Consider the following 24,368-nt stretch of genomic DNA (forward strand, 5'->3'; position numbering starts at 1 on the left):
TAAGAGCTTTAATTACTGAGGCGATATTGTTGGGAAAAAACGGGATGCCGCGAGAAGGACAATGGGAGGGAGGGATGAGAATCACGAGATACGCTCTGTTTGGTATGAAATAGTTTATTTGCCGCAGGTCAAACTCATGGCTTCAACCACAGGATATAAATTCAGCAAGGCCAAAAGTGTAACGAAAACGAGAAGAATCTTGGAGGTAGAGATAATTGACGACGAGTTCGGAGGTTCGACAGATGAAGAGCTCTCTAAAAGGGAAGTTATAGAATGGAAACACATCAGAATTTGAGCAATCAATATGCGGCAGAACTTGCATCTAGTTACGAGTAGTTGAGCAATGGGGATAATCGGAGTACCGTCCGACACAAGAACTAAAGGCCATAACGTGAGCAATGTAGGATTGCTCGTGAGTCGTATGGAACAGATGACTCCAAGGTCCTTGAGCGAAGATTGCGACATCATCTCCTCCGTGGGTCTCGGACTTTTTGTAGGCTGTTGATGGATATAGGAACCCCATATCCATCGTGTCTTCTTGTGTGATCTCTCTTCGAGTCACGTTGGTGTTGCTGTCGTCCAACAAGTTGTGATAGTAGTATCCAATTCCATTAGCGTAGCTAAGCGTGGTGTAGCCTTGACCATCGTCATATATTTCGCCATTGAGACCAGCAATGTCCTGACCTCGTGTTGCATAACCACTCATGGACATAGTATGGCCATGATCTGCAGTGACAATAATCAAGGTTTCATCCAGCTCGTCTTTCAAGACCTCGAGCACAGCCTCCACAGCCTTATCCATGGCAGCAGTTTCTGACAGAGCTCGTCGAGCCCAAACATTGTGGTGAGCATGATCAATGCGGCCACCCTCAACCATCAAAAATAATCCTTGGCCTTCATTTTTTTGCAAAATCTAAAACAAAAAACATTTTGTTTGTTGATCTTCCCCGAGCGATCGGAAATATTGCGGAAGCCTGTACCTTCAAAGCGGCACGAGTCATGTCTTCGAGGGAAGGATCCTCCGGAGTCCTAGCATCTTCAAAGGCAACATGAGTTTTAGCAAAGAGTCCCATAATGTAGTCGGTGTTGGCAACATCCAAATTGCTTAAAGAGGTCAAGTTTCGTAGGAGTACGCTGTTTTCATGGTCGGCCAGCCATTTGTCGGCCAGATTTTCATTATCGCTCCGGAAGCAATCAAAATCATAATCGTATCGGTTCATGTCCTGTATGCGAGGAAAATCGGCATTAATTCGCATTTACCTCCCACTCGAAAAAACACCATAAATAAACAGATACCTCAGCTTCGAGGGACTTTCGTGCCTCTTTTGGGTAGAAAGATGGATATCCACCACCCATAACCACCTTCATTTGGTTTCCAGGGGCATCGTACACCAATTGATGAGCGATATCGTGTAACCCGTCTGGGGCAGTTTCTAGATTTGGGTCTTCAAATTTGCTATCACATTCCCAATTCCGATCAAAGGAATGAGCATAAAGGGCTGCAGGTGTGGCATGTGTTACTCGGGCAGTGGTCACCAAGCCTATTTAAAAGGTTAATCAATAAGAAAAGAGCCAATTACCGATTGGAAATTCAAACCGACTTTGAAAAACACGTTGCTCAGAGGAGGTAATAAGTAAAGCCATTTCAAGACAACAATCTTATTTGGGTAATGAATAAAACAAAATGGTTTTGACAACAAATGCACAACATTTCCATGGGAAAAAAACATAGGGAAACTTTAGTTCCAACACTTTGAAGAAGTGAAACGTTGGCCTTCAAATGGGTTCCGTTTTGTCCTTTGTGTTAAAGTGACATTCCTCGGATGAGGATCGAGATTTGCTTTTCTTCAAACGGCAATGAAAAAAACATCTCTTACTTCAGTGCGATTTTTGAGTAAAAACATTACCCATTGAAAAGTAACGGAATGAAACAACTACCTTGTCGTCTTCAAGCAATGGAACACACAATAACATGTACAGTACATGGTGACAGATTTCTTACCAGTGTGTTTTCCAGCGTCTTGAGACCACTTTAAGATGGAATCGACCTTAGTGGCTCGTTTCATGCTGGTCACGTCATAGTGGTCAATACCCGAGTCATAACCCATGGTGTAATACTTGGTCTTCACCCCGGTGAAAATGGCCGAGGCTGTGGAGGCACTGTCCGGGGTTTGGTAATCAATGTCGTAGGTCTGGAATGGAACCCGTATTTCGATCCCAATGCCGTTTCGTTTGCGATACACTTGTCAGAGTGCAACTCACCTTCGAGTGTCCAAGATGGGGAAATCGTTCAAATGTAAGATATTCCTTCTCGGATGACTCCATGTTCCCACCAACTTGAGCCTTGTAAATCCTGGCAGCCGTCAAAGTCGGGATGCTCATGCCGTCGCCCACAAAAATAATGACATTCTTGGCCTGCTGTGTGTTCAGAACCGTGGCCTTCATTGCTGCGTCAATCTCTTCGATGCCCATTTCATCCCAATAGTCTTTGTCTACAAATAACGATAGAGAGGAAATGTAATTTATCGTGGCAAAAGAGTATCTGTACCAAACGAAGCCAAGTCGAATCCATTGGTAGGTCTTACCTTCAGCTTCAGTTAGGTCCTTATTGAATTTCATATTGACCATTTCATCCCTGATGCGGCCATGATGCTGGAAGGCCAAGGCTTGGTGGACCAAAACAATTGATAGGACCAATGAGACTCCTTTCATCTTGATTGATTGTCTACCTGACTCGTTGAAAGCGAGGATCACAATGACGATTTTACTTAGAGCATCGTTACATTAATGTTATTTATATTAGGAAATTCAAGATAAGCCTTGACTTCGCATATCACACTATGTTTAATAGGTGGCCCAAAATTAGAGATAGAACAAACACTCAAAGATTTGCCACGTGTCTACCAAGATCGAAGGCAAGCAAGCAATCTAAAAATAGAAGTACAATGTAACGTACATCGTACCAGAATGATCTTGATTCAAATTGTCAAACGAAAATCGTTTTTGGTCCGTTACTTTCGTCTTCAACTTGAAAAATCGATAACTCTGTTTTCGGAGCACGTGGTCTAGAATAATCGGACTTGCGCAGGGAAAATCAGAGGTGTTGTTCAAACGCAGGAGACGGTGCATTAAATTTGTGCATGCTGGTTATCTTAAGTTGTACATTGTCTTGTCCATGTCTTTTCTTTTTGAGAGGTTTGATGTGCTAGGACCTTGCCTGCCAACGAAGCCAATTTTTCTTTTCTGGTATCAGATTGGTTCTCCATTTGTGGGTGTGGTATCTTTGAGAAAGGTTGGGGAGGAGAATCGAACCCTATACATTTCTCATACCAGGACACTGACACTTTGCAGCATCTCCTCACTAAAAAGAATGACATCCGGCAACGGGAATCCGGGAATTCTTACATACCAAGAAGATTCTGGTATTGTTCTCGCTCCCTTTGAGACCACGCAGCTACATTAGGTTCTTGTAATATGCTATTTTTCGAATTTTCTGTACTTTTTTCATAAAGTTATAATACTGTGAACATAACTTCTGATTTTGACCTTGAATCAGTGGCCAGTGTGACAATACTGATGTACAAAATACCCTTTCATTTTTCAACGGCTTTCTGATCATGGTAATATTTGGTTCTTTCATTTGATTTCTTTAGATTAACTAAGAACAATTCGAAATAAAAAGACGTTCCTTTACGGTTAGAAATGTCTGCCAAAGCTCGTCTGCGTCGCTTATCAATTTCACAGACAGCAAGAGAACTATTGCGCACTTAATGAACTCAGGAAAGCTCCTCAGTGTTATTACAAGATCGTTAGCAGTACTTAAGACTGCTTGCAAATAATAAAAAGTCTTAAAACAACCGTTCTATGAGGGAAACATTGATGTTGAGTTGTGTTAGATAACATGTTTTTATCGGGACTCTTTTCGTGTTTGAATAATTGAGGCATTATCTACGATTCGAAGCCCTGACGTTTCTAACGTACAATTCAAAACTTATCATCAATTATTGTATTGACTTTTTCACTAGTGTCAAAGTTATGAAAATGCGTGCAAGCATCATCTCAATAGATGCACAAGATGAACCCTTTTTAAAGGTCAGTCCAGTGAAACCCTAAAGAAAACTGTCGATTGTTGTTTGTTTAGCAACGCATGAGAGGAGCTTTTTTTACATACAGAAAAGTACAAATCAGAAGCCTTGAGTTGTGATATTGTAAGATGAAATGATTCAATGAAACTTTGGACGCTGAAGGGAAAGGCACCAAATATCAGATCAAGGCTGCTACCGCTATACTAAGGATTTAAAACCAATAGGAAAGGTTCCATGTATTTCCAACATCAGCCTTCCAGTCAGCCCAAACTAGATGGGGAAGAGCCATGTTAGATTAATACATAACCTTGTTATGTAATGCTCTGAACAAAAATAGTGAATAAACCATTTTCTCGCAGGAGTTATTCCCGGGTTCGATTATTTTGACAGACCTTCATGAAGGAAAATATAAACGACAACACGCTCCTTACGCGCAATTTACATGGATCCTTGTGAAGGCCAGTCATGTTGGCAGGTCAAGATTAAACCCGAACACCTACTAATCAGAAAAAAAAACTCTCCGATTATTTGGCTTTTCTGTCAACTCCTCATGTCTGCTTCAATTTTTCATCTCCCAGTCGTCTATGTAAGAAGTAGAGAGTGGAAAGTATTACTGTGAGTGCTGGGAGGGGAATATGTGAACGATCATCTCGAATTCGAATTACTTTGAAGGACATGGGTCCGTATTTGCCATCTTCGGCTCTTAAGTGTGTCCTTGACTTGACAAATTTGGGGGTTGTCTTTTGTCTTTATAAAGCGTGTTGACCCAGGCTCTCAATCGTTCGTCTGTTTTTGGAATTTATATGCATTTGATTTTAGGAATGGAAACCCGAATTGTTTTGCAATAGAATCCAGAATGACATTAACTTTTGCTCTCATGATTTGGCCGCACAAGTTTTCTACGTTGTAACACATAAATAAACGAACAAGGATTCAAGGTCTCATAAGGTTAACGTACCTTTATGAACGGTTGCAGAGTTACTTGGTATGAAAATGCCTTCTTTGGCAGATTTATTGTAGGACTAGATTATGATGCATTTTTCAATAAACGCTGCGCAGAAAATAAGCCGATAAGGAAAAGCCGCCACAAACAGATTATGCTTTGAGCCCATGACGCAATGATTAAATCGTGTCATAAATCACTTCTATAACTTAAAACAATTCCCATGGATCACTTTGGCCGCTTCTGATACTATTTCTTCCTCCACTAATTTTCTCTTTCCACGGCGAAAAGATCACTTCCGGAATGGACCACGTGTTGGTGCATGATGTATCTTCGTTGCTGCAACAAAAAATCCCTGATCAGTTCAGAAAGCCACATTCTATGTGACAAACGAAAGGCTTACAATGGGTTGGAAGGTAAACCGAACACCAAGGGCTGTATAAACTGGATTTCATCCGCGTTGTCACATATTATTCTGGCCATGGAGGTTTTTCTGATTTCGTTTAACTGAGCGTCTAAAAAGCTGCCTGTTTGATTGCCAAGATCATAGAAGAAACGATCACCTTTTTTCAATCGAGCAAACTGATCGCCTATCAAACACAAAAATGTGGGGCCCACAAAAGCTCCATTGAAACCGGGCTCTTCAACGTGCATCCCTGTGTAAAGATCGATATCGTCCACGCTCTGATACACGATCTTTAGTCGGTCAATATTCTAGAATATAATCATGTTATCAAGTGATTGAGAGAGCCTGCTTATTCTTATGTTAGATGGCCAACCTCTTGCGAGACTGTTCCGTACAGATCTTCGAAAGACTTGGCTTGACCAATCTTGCAGACCCGACGAAATTCATTATACGGAGGAATACCGTGGTCTCTTCCTTGTTGAATGCTGAGGGCTGCCAAGTCCAAGCCAGATTTTTGGCTTCCGAACCAGTGGTTAATGATGTCCCCAGAGAATTTGTCATCCACCATGCCTGATGAGTCATACGCCAAGCCTCGGATTAGATCGTCCAAAGATCCATTTCGAAGAAGGTCCACATTTTGAAACATTTCGGTCACTTGGATTGTTGAGGTCTGTTGTCCGTCAGACGAATAAAGATTGATACTCTCCGGGATCATGCTATGACTAACTCGGAAGGCAGCTGAAGCAAATTCATTGGTGATTCGGGGGTCAAAGTCATCGCTAAGATTGGATTGTCAAAGAGATCTTTCAAATGATACACTTGAACCTGTAGATGGCCTGACTAACTAACCGGTAGTCTTGACTCAATCCCTTGGTCAGAGGCCACAATTGAAACACCTGCATGTAATTGGGTCCCAAAAGGGTGGGCAAGTACTCATTATAGATAATGTGTTGCCACTCTGCCGTGACCACACGTTTGGCTTCTTGGAAAAGCGTCTCATCGTTCCAATTGGGATTGAGGCCCTGAAGGGTCTTGGCCACTCGATTGTGTTCTCTTAAGAAGAGGGTGTGAAGAATGGCCAAATACGGTTGTTCATTTACTCTTGCGTCACCTGGAACCAGATCCATTAAGTGCAATGGTCATGCTTGTTCAATGCTTTTTAAATCGGAAATCCCTCACCTGCTAAGAAACAAGGGAGGGTTCCTTTACAAATTGGGGTATTCAAATCCGGAGGTAGGAGTTCTGTGTTTGGCACCGTACGATCGGATTTCAAACGGCCTCCAACGAACAGCCTCAATTGTTTGGATTCATTCGTGGAGGAACCATATACCAGAGACAAATCCAACCAATGGGTGATTTGATTGATCTGGAATAAATCACATTCATCTTTGAAGACCAGTATTGCGTATTAAAATCGATGTCAAACCTGTTCGCTTTTTCCTGGTACGCAAGCCAAATTTGGAGCAGTGGCTGAACGAACATAGTTCATACAGTTACTCCAATGCATAATTTCATCATTAGGTGGGACATCCACGGATAAGCAAAACGTGCTGGGTGTTTCCTTTTTGCCTTCAAGGCAGCAATCAATTCCCTCGCCCTCTAAAAAAATAAGTAGAAGGGTCAATTGCCTGAAAGCAATTTTTTTTTCTAAGGATGATGATCAGTCTCACGTTTTCCCTCTTGAATTGGAACATGTGCCAAGTCATGATCGATAAATTGACTAAACGCCATGAACATCAAAGACACTTGGTCTGACAATTCCTGTTCCAGATACACGATATTGGATGAAATTTTGCGAGGAGATTCCAGAGAGGCTCCCGAAACGGCGAAACGTGGTTGGTTGAAATGGTCTTCAAAGGCTGGATTGAGCACTCGTTGTAAGGGAGTGAGCGACTTGCCGAAAACAGGCTCCCTCAAGTTATTGCAACTTCCATCCATGTTTCTGTATGGCTCTTCTGGATCACAGACTGGTGTTTCATAGCAATCATCTAAGATCGATTCCGAGATGTCTGCACCTCGGACCTCAACTGTCCCAGAATCAATCATGCCGCCTAAGATATTTTACATGTTACGAGTATATCAGTACATAGTTTGATGGAATGGAGGGAATATGTGGTGGTGGGTACCCTTTTCAAGTTGTCTGGCCGCTTCCATGGCGATCAGACCAAGTCTGTTGATGTTGTCCACACCAGGATTGGCCTTGTGGAGATGCCAGTAGACAAAGGTCTCCGTCGAATTAGATAAACTGGCCTTGGGAATAGCATCAGTTTGGTGCTGATAGAAATCGGATCCTGCTGCCAAAGCAGTTCTGGTGTTCCCACGAGAAACAAAGTTATCATTGGCCACTCTCGTTGAGAGCTCACTGGGGACCGGGAAAACGCTTCGAACTGTTCAAATAGACCATTGACACAACTCTTCTTAATGCAGTTTGTTTGTCCGAAGACAAAGCATAAAATTTGAGACTCACTATCGGAATTCTTCAACTCTGAGCAACAAAGGCCAAGCCCTCGTATGTCTGGCAGGTCACAGATCTTAGTTTTGGCAGTCTATTGTGAATAACGCAAGGCACAAGCTGAGACAGGACGGCACTTTTCCGGTTGTCGACAACCTTGTCCCAAAAACAATTGCCTTTAAATGCGGTTGACTTTCAAACAAGTTGATGATACAAACCGCTCGTGGTAGCTTCCAGGGGACAATCGGATCCACAATGGCCATACTCATCCTGTCCCGTAAGATGGATCAAGTCCTCGGACACTTTGGTGGAACACCAATGCTTTTTAAGGTCAACAGGGTCTTGAGGACATCTTGTATACAGGGTTCCTTCGTGTTTGAATGGTAACACGCATGGAACATTCGGATTGGGACCAGATACGGTCCAGCAAACTGATCTGAATGGGTCATTTTGGAATCAGGCATAAAAATGAAACCAATGGTTACCTGAGGTTGTATTTTGCGAGTTGGACGACTTTAGAGCTACTAAAAGCACCAGAATGTGAAGACAAATCTTAACCAGAGAACATTGGTCGACAACCATCCTTTCTGCATTGAAAAAGTTACTTGGCAAACTAAACTGGCTGTCTTTGTAGGCTGAAACTGGTTTTTTATTACCTTCTATTCTGGTTGCGATTATTTTGTCATAATGGAAGTGGACGGATCAATTCTGTGCACTTCAAGACAAAGAGATCATCAGTGGAGACGGTTGAGAATTAGCTTTATTTTTGCTTCACATTATCTTAATTTAAATTTACAAAAAAAAGAACCAGTTTGGGTTACTGCCGCCAAGGACTGAAATCTATTGATGGAATGGTGCGAAAATCATTGCAACTTGTTGGTTGGTTGCTGAAAGAGGAAATTCCAATTGTTAGATTGATAACAATACCAGAACTGTATTAGCTGAGGGTCGGAACGATAAGATATGAATTTCGACAAAAAAATTTCCATTTTTGGGGGTTACTTTAGTTCTGGCCAGTCACAACAAATGCCTTTAAAATAAGTTTTAAAAAGGTAACAACATTTCCTTTTAGCTAAACCTGAGTCAAACCGAACAAAAGACTCGACGAATAATGTTTGACCGAGCTTTATCTATTACAGTTTAAAGATCCAGTGCTTAGATAAGTTTAACATTTACAAATATGACTTTAGCCGGTAGACACATACGGCCAACATTAAGGATGCATAGCGACAGATTCAAATCAATCAGGAAAAAACCAGTTTTGGTTACAATTATTTCAACGGCATTTTTCGTGTGTGTGAGAGAAAAAAAAATCTTTGCTTTTTCTACGCAAGTTTCTTCATAAAATAATTGAAATTCCTCACCTTTCATTTCTGGTCATCGATTTCAAATTGTGTATGACAAAAGGTAATTTTAACCAAACGTAGCCTAAATAGCTTGACCCTTCATTTAACCAAGATCTTTCCGACCCCAGCCATAACCCGCAAACTTACGTGGATCCAAGTGGGATTCTGAAGGCCAAGGGTTGAATTTCCTTCAAATCGTCGGAATTGTCGCAAAGCAATCTAGCCATTGAAGTCTTCCTGATTTCTTCCAATTGGTCCAGAGTGAAGCTGCCCGACTGATCCTTGAGATCATAGAAGAACCTATCCCCCTTTTTGAGACGAGCAAATTGGTCTCCAATCAAGCACAAGAAGGTCTCGCCCACCAGAGCCCCACTCGTGTGAGGCCTTTCCATGCTCATGCCAACGAAAAGGTCGATATCCTCCACACGATCATAGACTCTCTTCAGCAGTTCAATATTCTGTGGGATAAGAAAAAGAAAAAAATTGCTCTGCCATCGTCTCATTTTCGACTGATTTCGAGGGTTCTCACTTCTCGGGAAATGACATTGCTGAGATCGTCAAAAGTCCGCGCATTCCCCACCAAGCAAATCCGCCTATAAGACACATAGCTGGGAATTCCATGATCCCGGGCTCTTTGAATGTTCAGGGCCACCAGGTCCATTCCGTTGAGGGCTCCATCAAAAAGTCGCTCTGTGACCTCGGGCGTGAACTTATTGTCCACCTCCTCAATGGGTTCACTTATGATGCTTCGAATGTGATCGTCAATTTTCCCCTCTCGAATTGTGTCCACGTTGAAGAAAAATCTGCTTAGTCCATTTGAATCGCTCCCCTGGCGCCGTCTGGCGGTTAAAAGTTTAACCAAGGAGGGAATCATAGTATGTCCAACTCGGAAAGCAGCACTGGCAAACTCATTCGTGATTCGGGCATCGAAATCATTACGATAATCCGTGCTATGTACGCCGTTCAAAGGTAGGATCCCGAACACTTCCATGAACTGCGACCCCAAAAGGATTGGGAGGTACTCATTGTAGACCACGTGTTGCCACTCGGCATTGACCACACGTTTGGCTTCCTGGTACACGACTTCGTCATTCCATTGTGGATTGATGGACTTCAATATTCTGGCCACGCGGTTGTGTTCTCGGACGAATATGGTGTGCATGACCACCAAATTGGGTTGTTCATTTACTCTGGCATCGCCTGGCAATGAAATCGAGTGTCTAAAAGTGTTTCTTTCCAAAAGCATTGGACCTACCTGCTAAGAAACACTTCTTGTCTCCTTTGCAATCGCTTTCGTTCTCATTGGTGGGAAGCAACTCCTTGCCGCTGGGATCAAAATCGGTCTTGAGTAAGCCATTAACTTTGCTTCTCAAACGATCGGCCTCTTCCTCATTTGATCCATACACATTAGACGAGTCCAGCCAATGAGTGATTTGGTTCATCTAGGTCGAAAAATGACAATTTTGATAGTGAAGCTCACTTCAAGGAGTGCCTGACAAAAGCAACCTTGCATAAACTTTAATCACAGTTACAATCTTCCGTCTACATTTGTTCAGGATAAAATTGTGATAAACTGCATAATTTTCACAATACCTGCTCAGTTGCCCCTGGGACACATTCAAAATTAGGTGAACTTTGAGATCGTACAAAGTTCATGCAACTTTGTCCCCCAAACGTTTGATCATTGGCTGGAAGTTTGATGGGAAAACACGACACTTCAGCGTCATCTGCAAATTGGCCATCTTCGGTACAACAATTGATTCCTGCTCCACCTTCAAAAGAAAGATGATGATTTTAGTCCCTGTGTACTACAGTAGTTAATGACTTTGGCTGTCCCTCGAAGGCCATCACACTTTGCAAAAGAAAATTGCCCGATGGCGTCTCTCTGCTCGTCAAAATGAAATTGAAAGTATCAGAAACACCTGGAAACACCATGCCATCAAAATTCGTGAGCCGACTTTCGAAAAAAAAGTTTCTTAAGTCATATTGATCGATCCGAACAACATATTTTCAGTTTACCATATTTTTATGGTAAACATGATCTACTTCAAATATAATGCATAGCCAATCAGCGTTCATCACAACAATATTTTTCATCAAACACTTGCCTTTTCAGTTAAATATTAGAAAAGAGTGACCTTTAAGAGCGGACATAACTAAAATTATCTGTTCATTGTCTCTGAGAAAAAAAACCTGCCTTCTGAGCAACTTACCATCGTTGACCTGAATGGGCACATGCGAGAGATCATGATCCAGGAATTGTCCAAAACTCATGAAGAGAGCCGTATTTTGAGCTGAAGATGTTAGCTGGTTTGAGTTGGGGTTGGTGGCAGTTGAGACAATTCGAGCAGACGTGAGAACGGAGCCTGTGGAGCTCAATCGAGGCAAGTTCATGTGATCGGAATATGCATTGTCCAAAATGCGGTTGAGAGGTGTAAATTCTCTCCCCTGCAACGGGTTTCGAAGGTTATTGCATGACCCATCGATTGTTCGATACCTCATAGACTGATCGCAAGTGATCGGATCGTAGCAGTCCTCGAGAACCGTATTACGAGTGTCGGCTCCCCGCACAGCAATGGTATTCGGTTGGACCTTCCCTCCTAAAGTGAAAATAAATTGCGGTCCTCACCTCAAATCAGCCCATGTATATATATAAAGTGATTATTACCATTCCGAAGTGATCTAGCCGCTTCCATAGCAATTACCGCCAATCTCTGGAGTCTTTGCGTGCCCTTCTTGGGCTTTTGAAGCCTTGTATGGGTAAACGTCCCACTGTTTCTGGGTAACACGTTCCTGGGATACGACCTCGTAACATTCGAGAAGAAGCTCTCTCCAATGTCTAGGACTCGCCGAGTCTCTCCATTAGGAATGATTTCGTTGCTTACACCCCTCAAGGATACAACCTCCGCTAATCTGGGGATAGCAATGTCTGCGGAACATTTAATAGACATGCCAATGAGCAGGATGTGGCAATCGCTTGAGTAGGCCTAAATTCACTTACTTCGATTGCTTGTCACATCATTACAACATAATCCAGCGGCACCATTCGATTGAACACAAGCTTTGGACAATAATTCGCCCACTCTGTATCGAAGAGCACACGCGGAAATGGCATGGCAAGTTTCGGATCCAGCACAGCCTGAGATGATAAATGGATCTGGTTATGGATCCCATTGAATCTCAGAATGAGGAACTGTAATACAGCATACCTTCAGATCTGGGTGCAGAGCCGGGTCTTCTTTTATTGTTGCTCTGGGACCTATGGATTGGACACGATTGATCACAATGGCCATATTCGCCTTGTCCCGTGACGTGATTTCCACTTCGATCCGTTCGAGTGGAACACCATCTCTTAGAACTATCTTCGGGATCAATGGGACACCCCTTGTAAGTCACCCCTTGATATGTGAAAGGAAAGATACAAGGTTTTCCTGGGTTGGGACCGCTAACAGTAGAACATCTCCCTAGAGAGGATTCATAATCAAGAGAGTTGTAACAGTTCAATGACTTCAATTACGCAAGTTTCAATCATTAGCACTAACCTCTTCCACCACCAACGGAATTGGAGGATTGCCTTCCATTTTGGTTGGTAAATCCAGAGTTTCTCGTGTTACCGCCAAACTGGATTTGTGCAAAAGCCAATGCAAGACACAAACTGACAACGAAAACAACTTCCGCGCACTTTTGTCTCATCTTGTTAGCTAGGTTGTTCTGTACGACTGTTTTTTTTTCGAGAGATGCTCACCATCCGGCTACCCAAAGCCGACTGAATAAATGCCTGGAGAACACTCTCCAGTTGGGTTCGCGACCAAATCCAGTTTTACAATACCAACGCCTTATGATATGTTCGAAGATTGATGGAGGAGAGACCTGTCTGCCCATTTATATATCTCCGGCATCTCCGTATGTATGTACGGTACCTGTAGAGTGTAGTACGAAGAGGGATGAGGCAGACTTCCAACCAAATGTGGACATACCAAGACAAAAAGAGCTTTGAAATACACTCACCAACTTGCGCTTGGTCAATCAAGCTACAAAGCATGAAGAACCATACCATCCCAACTATTGATAGCCAATCTGGTTTTTATTGTTCATACCTATTTGTTATTCGTATATAACGATATAGTGAACTGAACCTAGTACTCGATAACCCTTAAGCAAACCCAACTGAGAATAGCCATGGTTGCCCTTTGTTTCAAACGATTGTCTTGAATAGGTCTTTAAGAGGTGCATAGCCAAGCAAGAACGCCACATTATTTTGTTGGGATCGAAGTTGCTGGATACCATCAATGATTTTAGAAGCGTATTTTGCGCATGGTCCTTCATGCGTTTGACTTGTTGGGAAGACCCATATTTCTCTGAAGTTGGCACTTGCAAGCAAGCAAGTATTCCCGAATTCATTCGAGCTCTCGCCGCCTTCACTTAAAAAATATTTGGTATTTCCCCGCGTCAAACGGTCTGATCCTAAACTGACCAAACTTACAAATCAGTTAGGATGGTCTCAAACAAAAGAGTGCACTTTCTTTTCACGCCAAAATTCCGCCCATTTGAAAAAAACCATATATGGGCCTTTAAAAGTTTCCTGTTTCGTAACTGCCAAAAGATAGCCACAAGATTTGACCGGGCAGATACACAAGTATCGGTCTCAGTGACTCATCATTTGAAACTGCCGAAATATGTAGAATTGTTTTCATTTTTTGACACAAGGTATGTAAAGAACTTAAACATGCAAACAAACGTATGAAAACAAATTTGCACTAAAATCTAATGTTTGCACAACTGATCAAAACATACAAAACGGTATGGTCTGCAACTAGGAAATTGGGTTCAAAATTACGAAAATGTTTTAAATTTGAAGAAGCAAATTAAGGACAAATCAGCGCAAACTAAATACTTAAGCAACAAAAAAGGCAAATGCCAGGTTTGTGCAAAACAATGTGCATTTGCTTCCCTCAAGCTAACCCGAATTCCATTACATTATCATTAGTTGATTATATTTGTATCTTCAGTTAAGTTCATTGGAAATTTGTGTTGACAATCAAACTAGCAAGTTGCCAATAAACTAGAATGGTCACAACCCCTTGATTTTGCTGAAATATTCAGATGTGAGCCTTGTCGGCAAACAGAGCTGCCATCACACTTTCCAACGTTTCCAATAAGCAATGTTATTGTCCAACTTAAGGTTGGTTCCTTTTCTGTGAATGTTGCTGGTAGTTTGAAGTCTTGGTAGGAAAAGTTGAGATGGGGAATCAAACTGGGGACCTCTCTGGCACTCAGATTTTGCGCTAGCCACATATCCTCTCTAAAAACGCGAATTTCCGACGGTGGGAATTGAACCCACGGCACCTGAGTGGAGGGTTTTTGCCTTGTTTTTTTGCGATCCATTTTCAGCCACTCAGTTACAACCCCTTAACTTGACGGAAAAATACGGACAATGTTTTTGGGATTTGGCCACTGTCAAAATGTGCATAGAAATGTGCATAAGAAATATAAGATATGTATAAAATGCAAAAAATCCTACTTTAGCATTCAAAATGTGACATGATGCAATGTTTGGCCGTATTTACTCATCATCTCATCTGCATAGACTTTTTCAAAATACGAGCCTTTGGATCGATGCCGTACTCGGACATTGAACTCGATTGTAGATGATTGTACTGATGATTTTACCCTGATAAAAGCAAACAGTAAACGTCAGAAAATATGTTGTTTCATGACATTTTATCTTCTACTTCTTTAAGCGAGCACTCTGCATTTGTTTGTTGTTGTGTAAAAGCGTTTCAATTTTCTCCAAGGGCACTTTAAACAAACATCTCTATAATTCTTAGACATATATTTATCAAGGTTTGAGGTACTTATCGGAGTCACGTGCCACGGACGAGTCATGAACAATAATAAAACATTGGACTAAGTCACAAAGAAATGTTCTGATTGACGGGGAATATGAAGTGATTCAAACTACCACGAAACCTGAAGTACGAGTAATTGCGTGATTCCCCTGAAGAGGGCCTGTCAGTGTGGATAACATTTTCAATGAAAGACTGCAACTTTGTAAGCGGTTATTTTGAACCAACTGAGTTCGATGACATGCTCTTTTGTTTTAAAAATACCTTATTAAGTTTCCTTTAACGGTCCTAATCGGCACTTTTGTTATGGTTTTTGGCCTTGAAATTAGGCCTTTTAGACATTATAGCCAGCTAGGGCAGTGCTTCCAGATGAAGGCCGGATTTAGCCTATCAATGGACACGGAGTCAGAGCGGTTGCAAAGGTCTAATACAAAATGTTTGTCATGGCATTCCAGCATCTTGTAAGGTCCGTTGTAGGGTTGCTGCAAGGGCGTGGGGCCAGCCTTGAGTCAAACAAAGACGTAGTCTACAGACTGGAGAGTAGTGGAAACATGTGAGCACGGGCAGACATATAAGAGTGGGACAGAAGCTTTGAGACCTTGCATGATCTCACGAAGCTGTGGCTGGCGCAGCATGGTCAGCATGATGATTGCCCGCTCGGTGGTCCAAGTGGTAGAGGTCAGTTACACGAAGTGAAGCTTTCAGCTGTCACTGGAATTGTTCAATCATCCCATTGCTCTATGGGTGATACGGTGTTGTTTGGGTAAGGCGGCACCCAAGAAGCTTGGCTAGGGCACCTCACAAACTGGAGATGAACTTGCGGCCACAATCAGAACTGATGTGTAGTGCAACGCCATGGCGGAAGATCCAATGTTGCAACAAATTTTGCGTTCAAGTGCTCGATGTTTGGTCTTTGATGGGTATTGCCTCTGTCCAACACGTGAACCTGTCCACCATGGTGAAGAGGTACTGGAACCCATTAGAGACGGGAAGAGGACCAACAATGTCGACATGGATGTGCTTGAGGTGATGCCCAGGCGGGTCAAACTAGTGCAGGGGTGCAGTGGTGTGGCGCTAGACATTGGAACGTTGGTACGGCACACAACTGTGCAACCATTGGGCAATGTCCTTGTTCATCCAGTTCCAGACAAAACGTCCAGGAGGCGACAGGTTGCTAGGGCACCAGGATGTGAGAGGTTATGGAAAGCCTGAAAAACACGCTGCAGTCATGCTGCAAGGACAAATGGGCAAGTGTCACAGAGCAATGTAGCACTTTTAGTGAGCGGCGGTTCCTCCCACAGGAGACCAGTGATGGAGGTGTGGCAAGCACGAGTCTCTGGGACAGCAACTTGTGCATCGGCCAGGCCTTCAAAGGGTAATTCTCTAAAATGGACAACGCGCCTCCACGACAGAAGAGTGGTCCTCTCAGTGATGCCGGATATCTTAGACTTCGACACGAGGCTTTGACCTGAACTAACCTAACCTAACCTTACATAACCTTGACCAAATGTACCTTAGAGATGACTTTCTTGCCCTGTCATTGGCAAGGAAGGTCCTGGATGTGGGGAATAGGGTAGAAAATTGTAGGTGTAGCTATTTTCACCCATTCATGTGAAAACTTGTTTGATACAACCAAAGCATCTGATTTATTTCATTGCTGGTCATGCTGGTTGAAATGGGAGCTCTTTGTCCGTCAATTGTTAAACTCCAGGGGAGACCATATCTGACCACTCAAAGCTATGTCAAAATGCATTTTGTTTCTTCAAATTTCCAACATATCTCGCAGATGCCGTTAGTTTGAACACATTCAAACTTGAATTTTAGTCATTAAATAATTTCGCCCCAAACAGGATTGAGGATCGTGAAAAAAAAAATCCCAATTGCAATTGTATCCCTAAGGTCACCCCTAATCTTGCGTTGGGCGATTGCGCTGACCTTGCCTGAGAATTGATTCACATATCGCAGAAAATTGGAGCAGGTTCCAAATCAAATAAGTGGCCTTGTGTTCGAGAATATGTTATGTGAAAGCCGTATGTGACCACAATAGATGTCAAAACAAGTGTCGTCTAAATGCACTATTAGACAGGCAGCTAAAATGAAATAAAATGTCAAAATGTAATGCATGCCCATTGCAGTCTGGCTGGGCATGTTGTCTTTGATTTTACTCCATGGAATAACATCAGTTGTTCATGAACACGTTCACTAAACAAGCCCTATAGGGGATGTCAAGTAAAGGAAATTCAAGGAAAAATGTGGTCCGGCACCCTGATTTTGGGTATTTTGGGGAGAGAAAACTAAGACAAACATCACAGTCAACTCACACCATTCGCCCATTGAATTTTCAATAATCGAGTGATTTTGAGCGAGTTGTGTTACAAAACCCTACTAAATGAACATGTTTGGTGTTAATCAGTGAACGCACTATCAAATTGGCCCAATACCACAAGGCTAATTGCCTATACAAGCATGTAAAATGGAAAAAATGTCAAAATCCAATGCATGCACAGTGCGGTTTGGTTGGGCATGTTGTCTTTGATTTTTCTCCATGGAATAACGTCAGTTGTTCATGAACGCGTTTACTTGACTAGCCCTATTCGCATGAAACGTGCGTTAGTCCTGTTTTATTTTAATTTCCATTGAATCTTACAACTATGCATGTAGAAAGAGCAGTAGAATAATCAATACATGCTTTTTTGAGCATAACACACGTAACATGTCAAACAAAGATTCGGACATTAGCAGAGCAAATAACATATGCTATTGAATGCCCTTGTTTAGCAATGCATCTCGAAAGTGCCAGAAAATGTATCCAAGATTGCAACGCAATGATGAGGCATTCGGAACTTTGTGTCAATCTCCCAACAATGTGCTTGAATGCGGGCGACATGATTGCACTTTACGTAATCAAGGTAATTCCGACACCTCTGGACGCTTGAACTGAGGCTTGTTCTTTGCGTTTCAGTTAAACGTTTCCACCACATGGATAAAAACTGCAATTTGAGCCCCATTATGGGGACGTTTAGGCAAGCTCTGGCAGGTTCATTTGTTTGCTGGTACCAGAGTCAGGGATGCAAGTTTGACAATCAAGTGTCGTCTAAATACACCATTAGTTCTCCCTCTCCAAAAAATGCCAAAAATCAAGGTGCTGGACCACATTTTCCTTGAATTTTCTTCACTTGACAGCACCTTAATTTGCCTAAAGCAAGAGTTCATGAAGTGCCATTGTCCCTTGCCACCCAGCGTCAGCTTACCTAAAATCATGCTCATCCAGTACAGCTCCTGTGGACTTAAGCATTCTACTTTTCTATGGTTTTCATGTTCAGAGTTAATGATAATAATAAACTTTATTGCAACTCTTGGTCATTGTCAGATTGTAAAATGTATACAACTGTATGTATAAATATCATATACAAAAAGCATTTGATAAAAGAATAAAATGGTCAAAACTGATAAAAGAGTTGACTAGAGAGTGATATCACAATGAGTTTGACTAGGATTGGTTTTGTGCACGTGAAAAAAGTGAAGAGGGAAATTGCAGATGGTACATAAACAAGTGGGTAGAGGTAAATGATGAAAATCTTGGTCATTGCATTAGACTGGATGGGTCAGATTGAACACATCTTTTGTCAGCTCCCGACGTTGATGGCATTGGGTTGGGAGCTGGACAAATGACAGAGGCGGGTTTCTGGCGCCTGAGGACAGATTTTTTTTCCCATGGGCAGGGACTGAATGTCACCTGAAACGACTCGATCATTTTGGCGATTGTACTTCGCCTGGACTGTGAAAAGTTTTTCATCACTGAATACTGGGTTTGGGAGCGTGCCATTTTTTATCCTCTGAAGTAGCTTTTTGCATCGGTCAAGCCTTTTGGCCTTGATTGAGGCAGAAATCAAGTGCCGGTGCTTAAGCCGATAGCTCTTGAATCCCAGGCCTTCTTTAAGCATCCTTCTCATGGTCTTTGGGGACATTTCATTGTCTTTATCCAAATCAGTTTGAGGCAGCATGGGATTTCTACGCACTTTCTCGCGGACTCTCTTGATGATGGCAGGGGTCCTTTTGGTCCTTTTTCGTCCCCTCCCAGGTCTATCACATGAAGCCCCGAGCTCAAGTTATCGTTTAATTGTTCGAGAGTTTTGACCAACCTTTGAGGGTTTGAGAGATTGCAGAATATCGCCCTTAGATTTTCCTTGCTTAAACAAGTCAATCACACAACACCTCAGGTCCATTTTTGAGGCTACCATTGTTTCTAGTCTCTCAACTTGGATTCGCTTGTTCACAATAACATCAGTGGTACATATTTGAAGCTTTCAGAGGCCGCCAGTAACGAAACGGTGGGAAAATTCAAATGTAAAGTGGTGCACGCTTAAAAAGGCCCAACCCTGTAGTTCTTAGTCGACGCAAGCTCGCTATCTCTATCAAGTTAATCAAGATCAGTGCCCAATGAATTCAAGACAAAGATTCAGTCCAAAGTTGGTGAGGTTTAGGTACGTTCATGTATGATTCCTTCAACCATATTTACACTTGCCATCAAGAAAATATTCTGTTAAGTAAATCTTTTTTTTGATCTGGTAGGAAACGCACCTTATCCTTCCGAAATATGATTCGACTTTTTTTACACGCCAAACAAGTTCAGTCATCCTCACCAAAGGTATTTGATGCACCAGTTGTAAAGGAAGTGGTTCTCTGCGTAATCTACTCGAGAGTTTGTTGAAACTGCCATGGCTAGTCAAGTTGAGCAATTAGATGATATTGTAGTCACCTATCAAGATGCTTAGCTCCCCTATTGTAAACTCTCCCCACACTCTCCAGATGGATTTTTACCCAAGGAAACTCGCCCAGAGCAAACTTCCCCAGAGCCAACGTCTCTATAATGAACCTCAGTTAGTCCTTGAATATAGGGTTAATCTGGAATATTATTTAAAAATTTGTCCAAGTCTGACTTTCAGACTTGGAAAAATGTCTTATCAAATGCTGATTTTTTCTCAAGGGACTGACTGAGAGTTCTCCTAACTTCCATGGAACAGCTTTTTGAAAATGGCATCTTATAAATGCTTTTTTTTAACAGTAGTAGCAGTATCGCGTCTATTTGCATTGTCACATGGGCCATGTTGTTCAACTGGTCCAGATTTTATGTTTGTATTGTGTCAAACGGTAAAAGTTAGTATGTGCTTTGGGTGTGATATAGTTTAAGTATATTAAACTAATACCGCTTATAAAATTGCGTTAGTGCGTGAGTTTTACAAGTATTTAGCTAAGGCTTGAAATCAGCTCTGGCTTTGGCCTAAGTTTTGTGATTGTTTCTTGACACTTGCGTCGACTATTAATATTGACGAAGACTGATTTGGGAGCCCTGATTCCGCATGGTCCTTGTCCGCACCAACAGCCTTCGATCACAGCATGGCTTTCCTTCTCTCGCCCTGATCGCCCTGATTCTCCCTCATCAGCTGCTGTCTGTTGTGGGAAGCTCACGGAGCTCAAGAACTTCAGCAGTGTCTCCAAACAGGGGGATTTTCGGCGCCACCTATCGCCCCTTGTCTCCATGTTTAGCGTTTAGACCGTTTAGACCCCTGATCACAATTCATATTCCCCACAGCCCAGCTGGACTAAATCCTGTTCAACTCATAAATGGTCGGAGCTTGATCATCGATCTAGTATATGGAGGCCACTTTGCGCTTTTACGTTCATGGCACCTGGACAAGCTGTGGGTGGACTGTGGGTAACACATCACATGGCCGAACTTCCGAACAACTTGCGTTGTTCTGATCGTAACAAGTAACAACACCGGACGTTTCGGTTTCACAGCTCATACTGATCCCCTCCCGCCCCTCCCGCCCCTTCTTTTGGATTTGATCGACCGTTCTCTTTCTCTCATTGGATCCATCAGCCTGGGCCAGCATGGCGGCGCAACTCTTTAATCGTTTGGGGCAATTGGGCGTGGGGCTGGCTATCGCCGGAGGTGTGGCTCAATCCGCATTGTACAACGTGGATGGCGGTCACCGGGCCGTCATCTTTGACCGCTTCAGCGGCGTCAAACAGGACGTGATGGGCGAAGGCACGCACTTCATGATCCCTTGGGTGCAGAAGCCCATCATCTTCGATATCCGGTCGCGTCCCAAGAACGTGCCCTCCATCACGGGCTCCAAGGATCTGCAGAACGTGAACATCACGCTCCGTGTCTTGTTCCGCCCGCAACCCGATGCCCTGCCTAATATCTACACCACCTTGGGCATTGACTACGAGGACCGAGTCCTGCCCTCCATCACCAACGAGGTCTTGAAAGCCGTGGTGGCCCAATTCGATGCGGGCGAGCTGATCACGCAGCGGGAACAGGTCTCGGCCCGCATTGACCACGAGCTCACCAATCGTGCCCAGCAATTCGGGCTCATTTTGGATGACATCTCGATCACGCATTGCACTTTCGGCCGTGAGTTTACGCACGCCGTCGAGTTGAAGCAGGTGGCCCAACAGGAAGCTGAGAAGGCCCGATTCTTGGTCGAGATGGCCGAGCAGACCAAGAAGGCCGCCATTATTTCGGCTGAGGGCGACACGGAGGCTGCGGATTTGTTGGCCAAGGCTTTCGGAAAGGCCGGCGAGGGTTTGGTCGAGCTGCGACGTATCGAAACGGCCGAGGAGATTTCAGGACAAATGGCCGCCTCGCGCAATGTGGTTTACTTGCCGCAAGGTCAACAAACGCTGCTGTCGTTGCCTCAATGAATCTAAAACCCGCCTCTTGTCGCCCCTCCCATTCAGAAACCATGAGCCTTCGTTCCACCAGTCTGGAGAAAGACGTGGGGTCGGTGTCTGAGCATTTGTATTGTCCGAGCTCGTATCCGGACCCAGGTTATATCCTCCCCCCCACCCTGTGCCGCCTCACATAAATTTTTGTTTTGTATCCGGGCTAGGCCCTGATCGTGAGTAGCTACTCTATCAGGACCGACACAAAATGCATACAGAGGAATGAATACATTTATTATCTAATCCTGCTTCACCGGATTTGACCTATTTTTGCACGCAGCGTGGTCCTTGTTGGAAGGGTTCGAGTTCCACGATTTACGATATGCTCCATCATGCTGATAAGGATCTTGGTAGGGCTGGCTTGGATTAAATGGGGCCGTTGGGCAACAAATTTGCTCCCATTTAGCTCACCCGGAAGTCGAGGTACTAATGATTTTTGGCCCGAGAAAAGCCACCCTTTTAAAGTGGCGAAGTGGATACTTATCTTCGTGTTGATCCCTTTTAACAACTCTAGGTCGAGATCGCGTTCCTGAAGCGATTATTTTGACTTGGCCGATGCGAGGCCTGAGCCTAGAGCCAATATATCACCTAATGACTGGTGTGAGTGAATCTAGAGGGCCTGACCAAAGGTCGTTTTCAAAGGTTGCTCCTCAGTGTCTAATGCTTACCTAGTGATTATTTTTCGGTAGGTCAGCCGTCCTGAGGTTTGTAAGCCTGTTACAAAGTAGAAAAAAGTCCCATTCTATCATGATAATTCTCCCTTTAAAACGAGACTGTTCAGGCAGTTTTCTACAATTGGAAAGAATACTAATGGCAGAGTTTGCATGGGCAGAATGTCGATGACTCTTATTTAGCCTAGATTTTTGTTTTGCTGTTGGCTTTATAATCTTTTCTTCATTTGCAACCCACAGATTAAGATTGTTTTCAGCATATTTTGTTGGTGCCTCGTACCGTTTACACTATGTTTTGCTTTTTTTCAACCGAGCAATAAAAAACTGTTCTCATTACATACAGATCCTTTTAAGGGTGAAAGGGATCAACTTTAAAAGAGCAGTATAGAGTAGCTTTAGTACTTACACGTTATTGCTCGAATATCGGAACCAATTTGTTCAACTTAGTTGGTCTAAAACAATGAATTTGAGGGTATCTGTGTGGGAAACAATATTTGTCATCAAGACTATTTATCCTATGAACATCTCTTCCCAATCCTAACGCAAGAAGTTGTTCAATCAAGAAGAAGAATGATCATTTAAAATCATGCGTTTGGTGTGCCTGGATTTTTCATGAAAGTAAGCGAGTAATCTTTTTTAGAAACTATTTGGTTGTACAAACCACAGTAGTCGGATGGCATTTACAATGTACATTTTGGACAAAAAACCGCGTGCTCTGGTGGGCTCCAAGCTCGACCGAATGCCATCTTTGGACGGAGGCCACTTAACCCGGAAGGCCGTCCGAACGAATGAGAGATGTTAGACCAATTGAGTGTATTGAAGGGAAATCATATGATATAAGGATCGACGGATATGAGTAAAAGAGAATGGATACTAGTAAAGGCGACAGGCTTTTATTTTGAAGTCATTTTTTTCTTCTAGATTGTCATCTTTTCGCACTCCTAAACAGCTACTGGGAGCGTAATTCCCAACATTGTACATCTGTGGGAAGAACTTGCAGGTTAAGCTTTTAATTTTGTACTGAAAATAGTAAGGAGAGATTGAATAGCGTTTGTTTCAAGTTTATGCTTGCTGTGATAGCTATTGCATTGGAGATGGAAACACAGATCATATTTACAGAGAATGTCGTCGAACTGAATCATCCCAAGGTGAAAAAGCTTTCTGGTTATAAGGCTGAATTGAATGGTGGATAGATAAGCTCTCAAAATTTGATATTTTAATACAAATCATCATGAACAGAATCCTTGCTGCACTCTACACCGTTTTAACATTTCACTGAAAAAACGTCACTCGCGCTTCTGAAGTTTGGTTAGAACGATAGAAATAAATATTGGAATTTCTGCGGTTTAAGAACTCAATTCTAAAACAAAATCCCAAATCCAGCCTCCCCTTCCTCTCCAAGGAAATTTAAAAACAAACCCAGATATGTTTTAGACCGAGAACCCCCCACGCCAATAAGGAAAACATTCAAAGTACATTGTTCAAATGGATATGCCAAAGCATGGACTCACTAGCGTCCTTGGCTAACGGAAAATTAGGAACCTGTCAATAAAATGATCATGATTCGAACAAATATTCTCACCATGACAGATTGGTGGCCACTTAGGTCACTATTGAAGCCTGTACTCTACAACGAGCCAATTGGTGACTGATAGCATTAAAAATGTAAGTTTCTAGTCACTGGTGAAGAGAATGCAAATCTTATAACATCAAACGTTGTCTTCTAATTGAGCCAAGATTATATACCTTGAAAATCACAAAAGAAAACTATTCAATGGCCGTCACTCTCTTGGAAAGATATTTATTCAAGTTTGGAATTCAAAAAGTTAACATGGTCAACACTTTAAACTCGTTTTCTCGTTTGAAGGGAAACTCGCCCAAGCC

At 42.7% G+C, this 24,368-nt stretch overlaps 4 protein-coding genes across 5 annotated transcripts; 1 reads left to right on the plus strand and 3 right to left on the minus strand.

The window, feature by feature from the left end:
• Positions 1-98: 98 nt before the first annotated feature.
• LOC131879170 (alkaline phosphatase 4-like) lies at positions 99-2,796 on the minus strand. Of its 2 annotated transcripts, none has more exons than XM_059225416.1 (7): positions 2,586-2,796; positions 2,263-2,492; positions 2,003-2,192; positions 1,297-1,541; positions 981-1,223; positions 331-913; positions 99-254 (listed from the first exon to the last, which is right to left on the minus strand). In XM_059225416.1, the coding sequence occupies exons 1-7, from the start codon at positions 2,710-2,712 to the stop codon at positions 115-117; spliced, it is 1,758 nt and encodes a 585-aa protein (XP_059081399.1). In that variant the 5' UTR covers positions 2,713-2,796; the 3' UTR covers positions 99-114. The 2 variants fall into 2 exon arrangements, with proteins under 2 accessions (XP_059081399.1, XP_059081401.1); XM_059225418.1 differs by having other exon boundaries at positions 321-913.
• A 2,267-nt stretch (positions 2,797-5,063) lies between these two features.
• LOC131879171 (chorion peroxidase-like) lies at positions 5,064-8,487 on the minus strand. The gene is made up of 11 exons (XM_059225419.1): positions 8,372-8,487; positions 8,105-8,317; positions 7,902-8,042; positions 7,561-7,821; positions 7,105-7,485; positions 6,861-7,033; positions 6,614-6,800; positions 6,284-6,545; positions 5,808-6,213; positions 5,432-5,742; positions 5,064-5,367 (listed from the first exon to the last, which is right to left on the minus strand). Exons 4-11 carry the CDS (start codon positions 7,586-7,588, stop codon positions 5,238-5,240), a joined length of 1,878 nt encoding a protein of 625 aa, XP_059081402.1. The 5' UTR covers positions 7,589-7,821; positions 7,902-8,042; positions 8,105-8,317; positions 8,372-8,487; the 3' UTR covers positions 5,064-5,237.
• A 141-nt stretch (positions 8,488-8,628) lies between these two features.
• Positions 8,629-13,071, minus strand: LOC131879274 (peroxidase-like). The gene is made up of 10 exons (XM_059225548.1): positions 12,775-13,071; positions 12,442-12,696; positions 12,234-12,371; positions 11,901-12,161; positions 11,446-11,832; positions 10,826-11,004; positions 10,488-10,674; positions 9,762-10,432; positions 9,380-9,690; positions 8,629-8,773 (listed from the first exon to the last, which is right to left on the minus strand). Exons 1-10 carry the CDS (start codon positions 12,923-12,925, stop codon positions 8,704-8,706), a joined length of 2,610 nt encoding a protein of 869 aa, XP_059081531.1. The 5' UTR covers positions 12,926-13,071; the 3' UTR covers positions 8,629-8,703.
• Positions 13,072-20,735: 7,664 nt separating this feature from the next.
• On the plus strand, positions 20,736-22,061 carry LOC131879376 (protein l(2)37Cc-like). Its single transcript, XM_059225676.1, has one exon. It carries the CDS (start codon positions 20,974-20,976, stop codon positions 21,790-21,792), a length of 819 nt encoding a protein of 272 aa, XP_059081659.1. The 5' UTR covers positions 20,736-20,973; the 3' UTR covers positions 21,793-22,061.
• The last annotated feature ends 2,307 nt before the right edge of the window (positions 22,062-24,368 follow it).

The sequence above is a fragment of the Tigriopus californicus genome, chromosome 4 (assembly GCF_007210705.1).
Source record: "Tigriopus californicus strain San Diego chromosome 4, Tcal_SD_v2.1, whole genome shotgun sequence".
NCBI classification, from domain to species: domain Eukaryota; kingdom Metazoa; phylum Arthropoda; class Copepoda; order Harpacticoida; family Harpacticidae; genus Tigriopus; species Tigriopus californicus.

Coding starts and splice junctions, on each gene's coding strand:
- LOC131879274 (XM_059225548.1), bottom strand. CDS start 12,925: ATGAGACAAAAGTGCGCGGAAGTTGTTTTCGTTGTCAGTTTGTGTCTT. Junction 12,697..12,774: donor TTCCGTTGGTGGTGGAAGAG/GTTAGTGCTAAT, acceptor AATCCTCTCTAG/GGAGATGTTCTACTGTTAGC. Junction 11,833..11,900: donor GGCTAGATCACTTCGGAATG/GTAATAATCACT, acceptor TTTTCACTTTAG/GAGGGAAGGTCCAACCGAAT.
- LOC131879171 (XM_059225419.1), bottom strand. CDS start 7,588: ATGGAAGCGGCCAGACAACTTGAAAAGG. Junction 7,034..7,104: donor TCCAATTCAAGAGGGAAAAC/GTGAGACTGATC, acceptor TTATTTTTTTAG/AGGGCGAGGGAATTGATTGC. Junction 6,546..6,613: donor CCTCCCTTGTTTCTTAGCAG/GTGAGGGATTTC, acceptor ATCTGGTTCCAG/GTGACGCAAGAGTAAATGAA.
- LOC131879170 (XM_059225416.1), bottom strand. CDS start 2,712: ATGAAAGGAGTCTCATTGGTCCTATCAATTGTTTTGGTCCACCAAGCC. Junction 1,542..2,002: donor AGACGCTGGAAAACACACTG/GTAAGAAATCTG, acceptor CCTTTTAAATAG/GCTTGGTGACCACTGCCCGA. Junction 914..980: donor TGACTCGTGCCGCTTTGAAG/GTACAGGCTTCC, acceptor TTTTTGTTTTAG/ATTTTGCAAAAAAATGAAGG.
- LOC131879376 (XM_059225676.1), top strand. CDS start 20,974: ATGGCGGCGCAACTCTTTAATCGTTTGGGGCAATTGGGCGTGGGGCTG.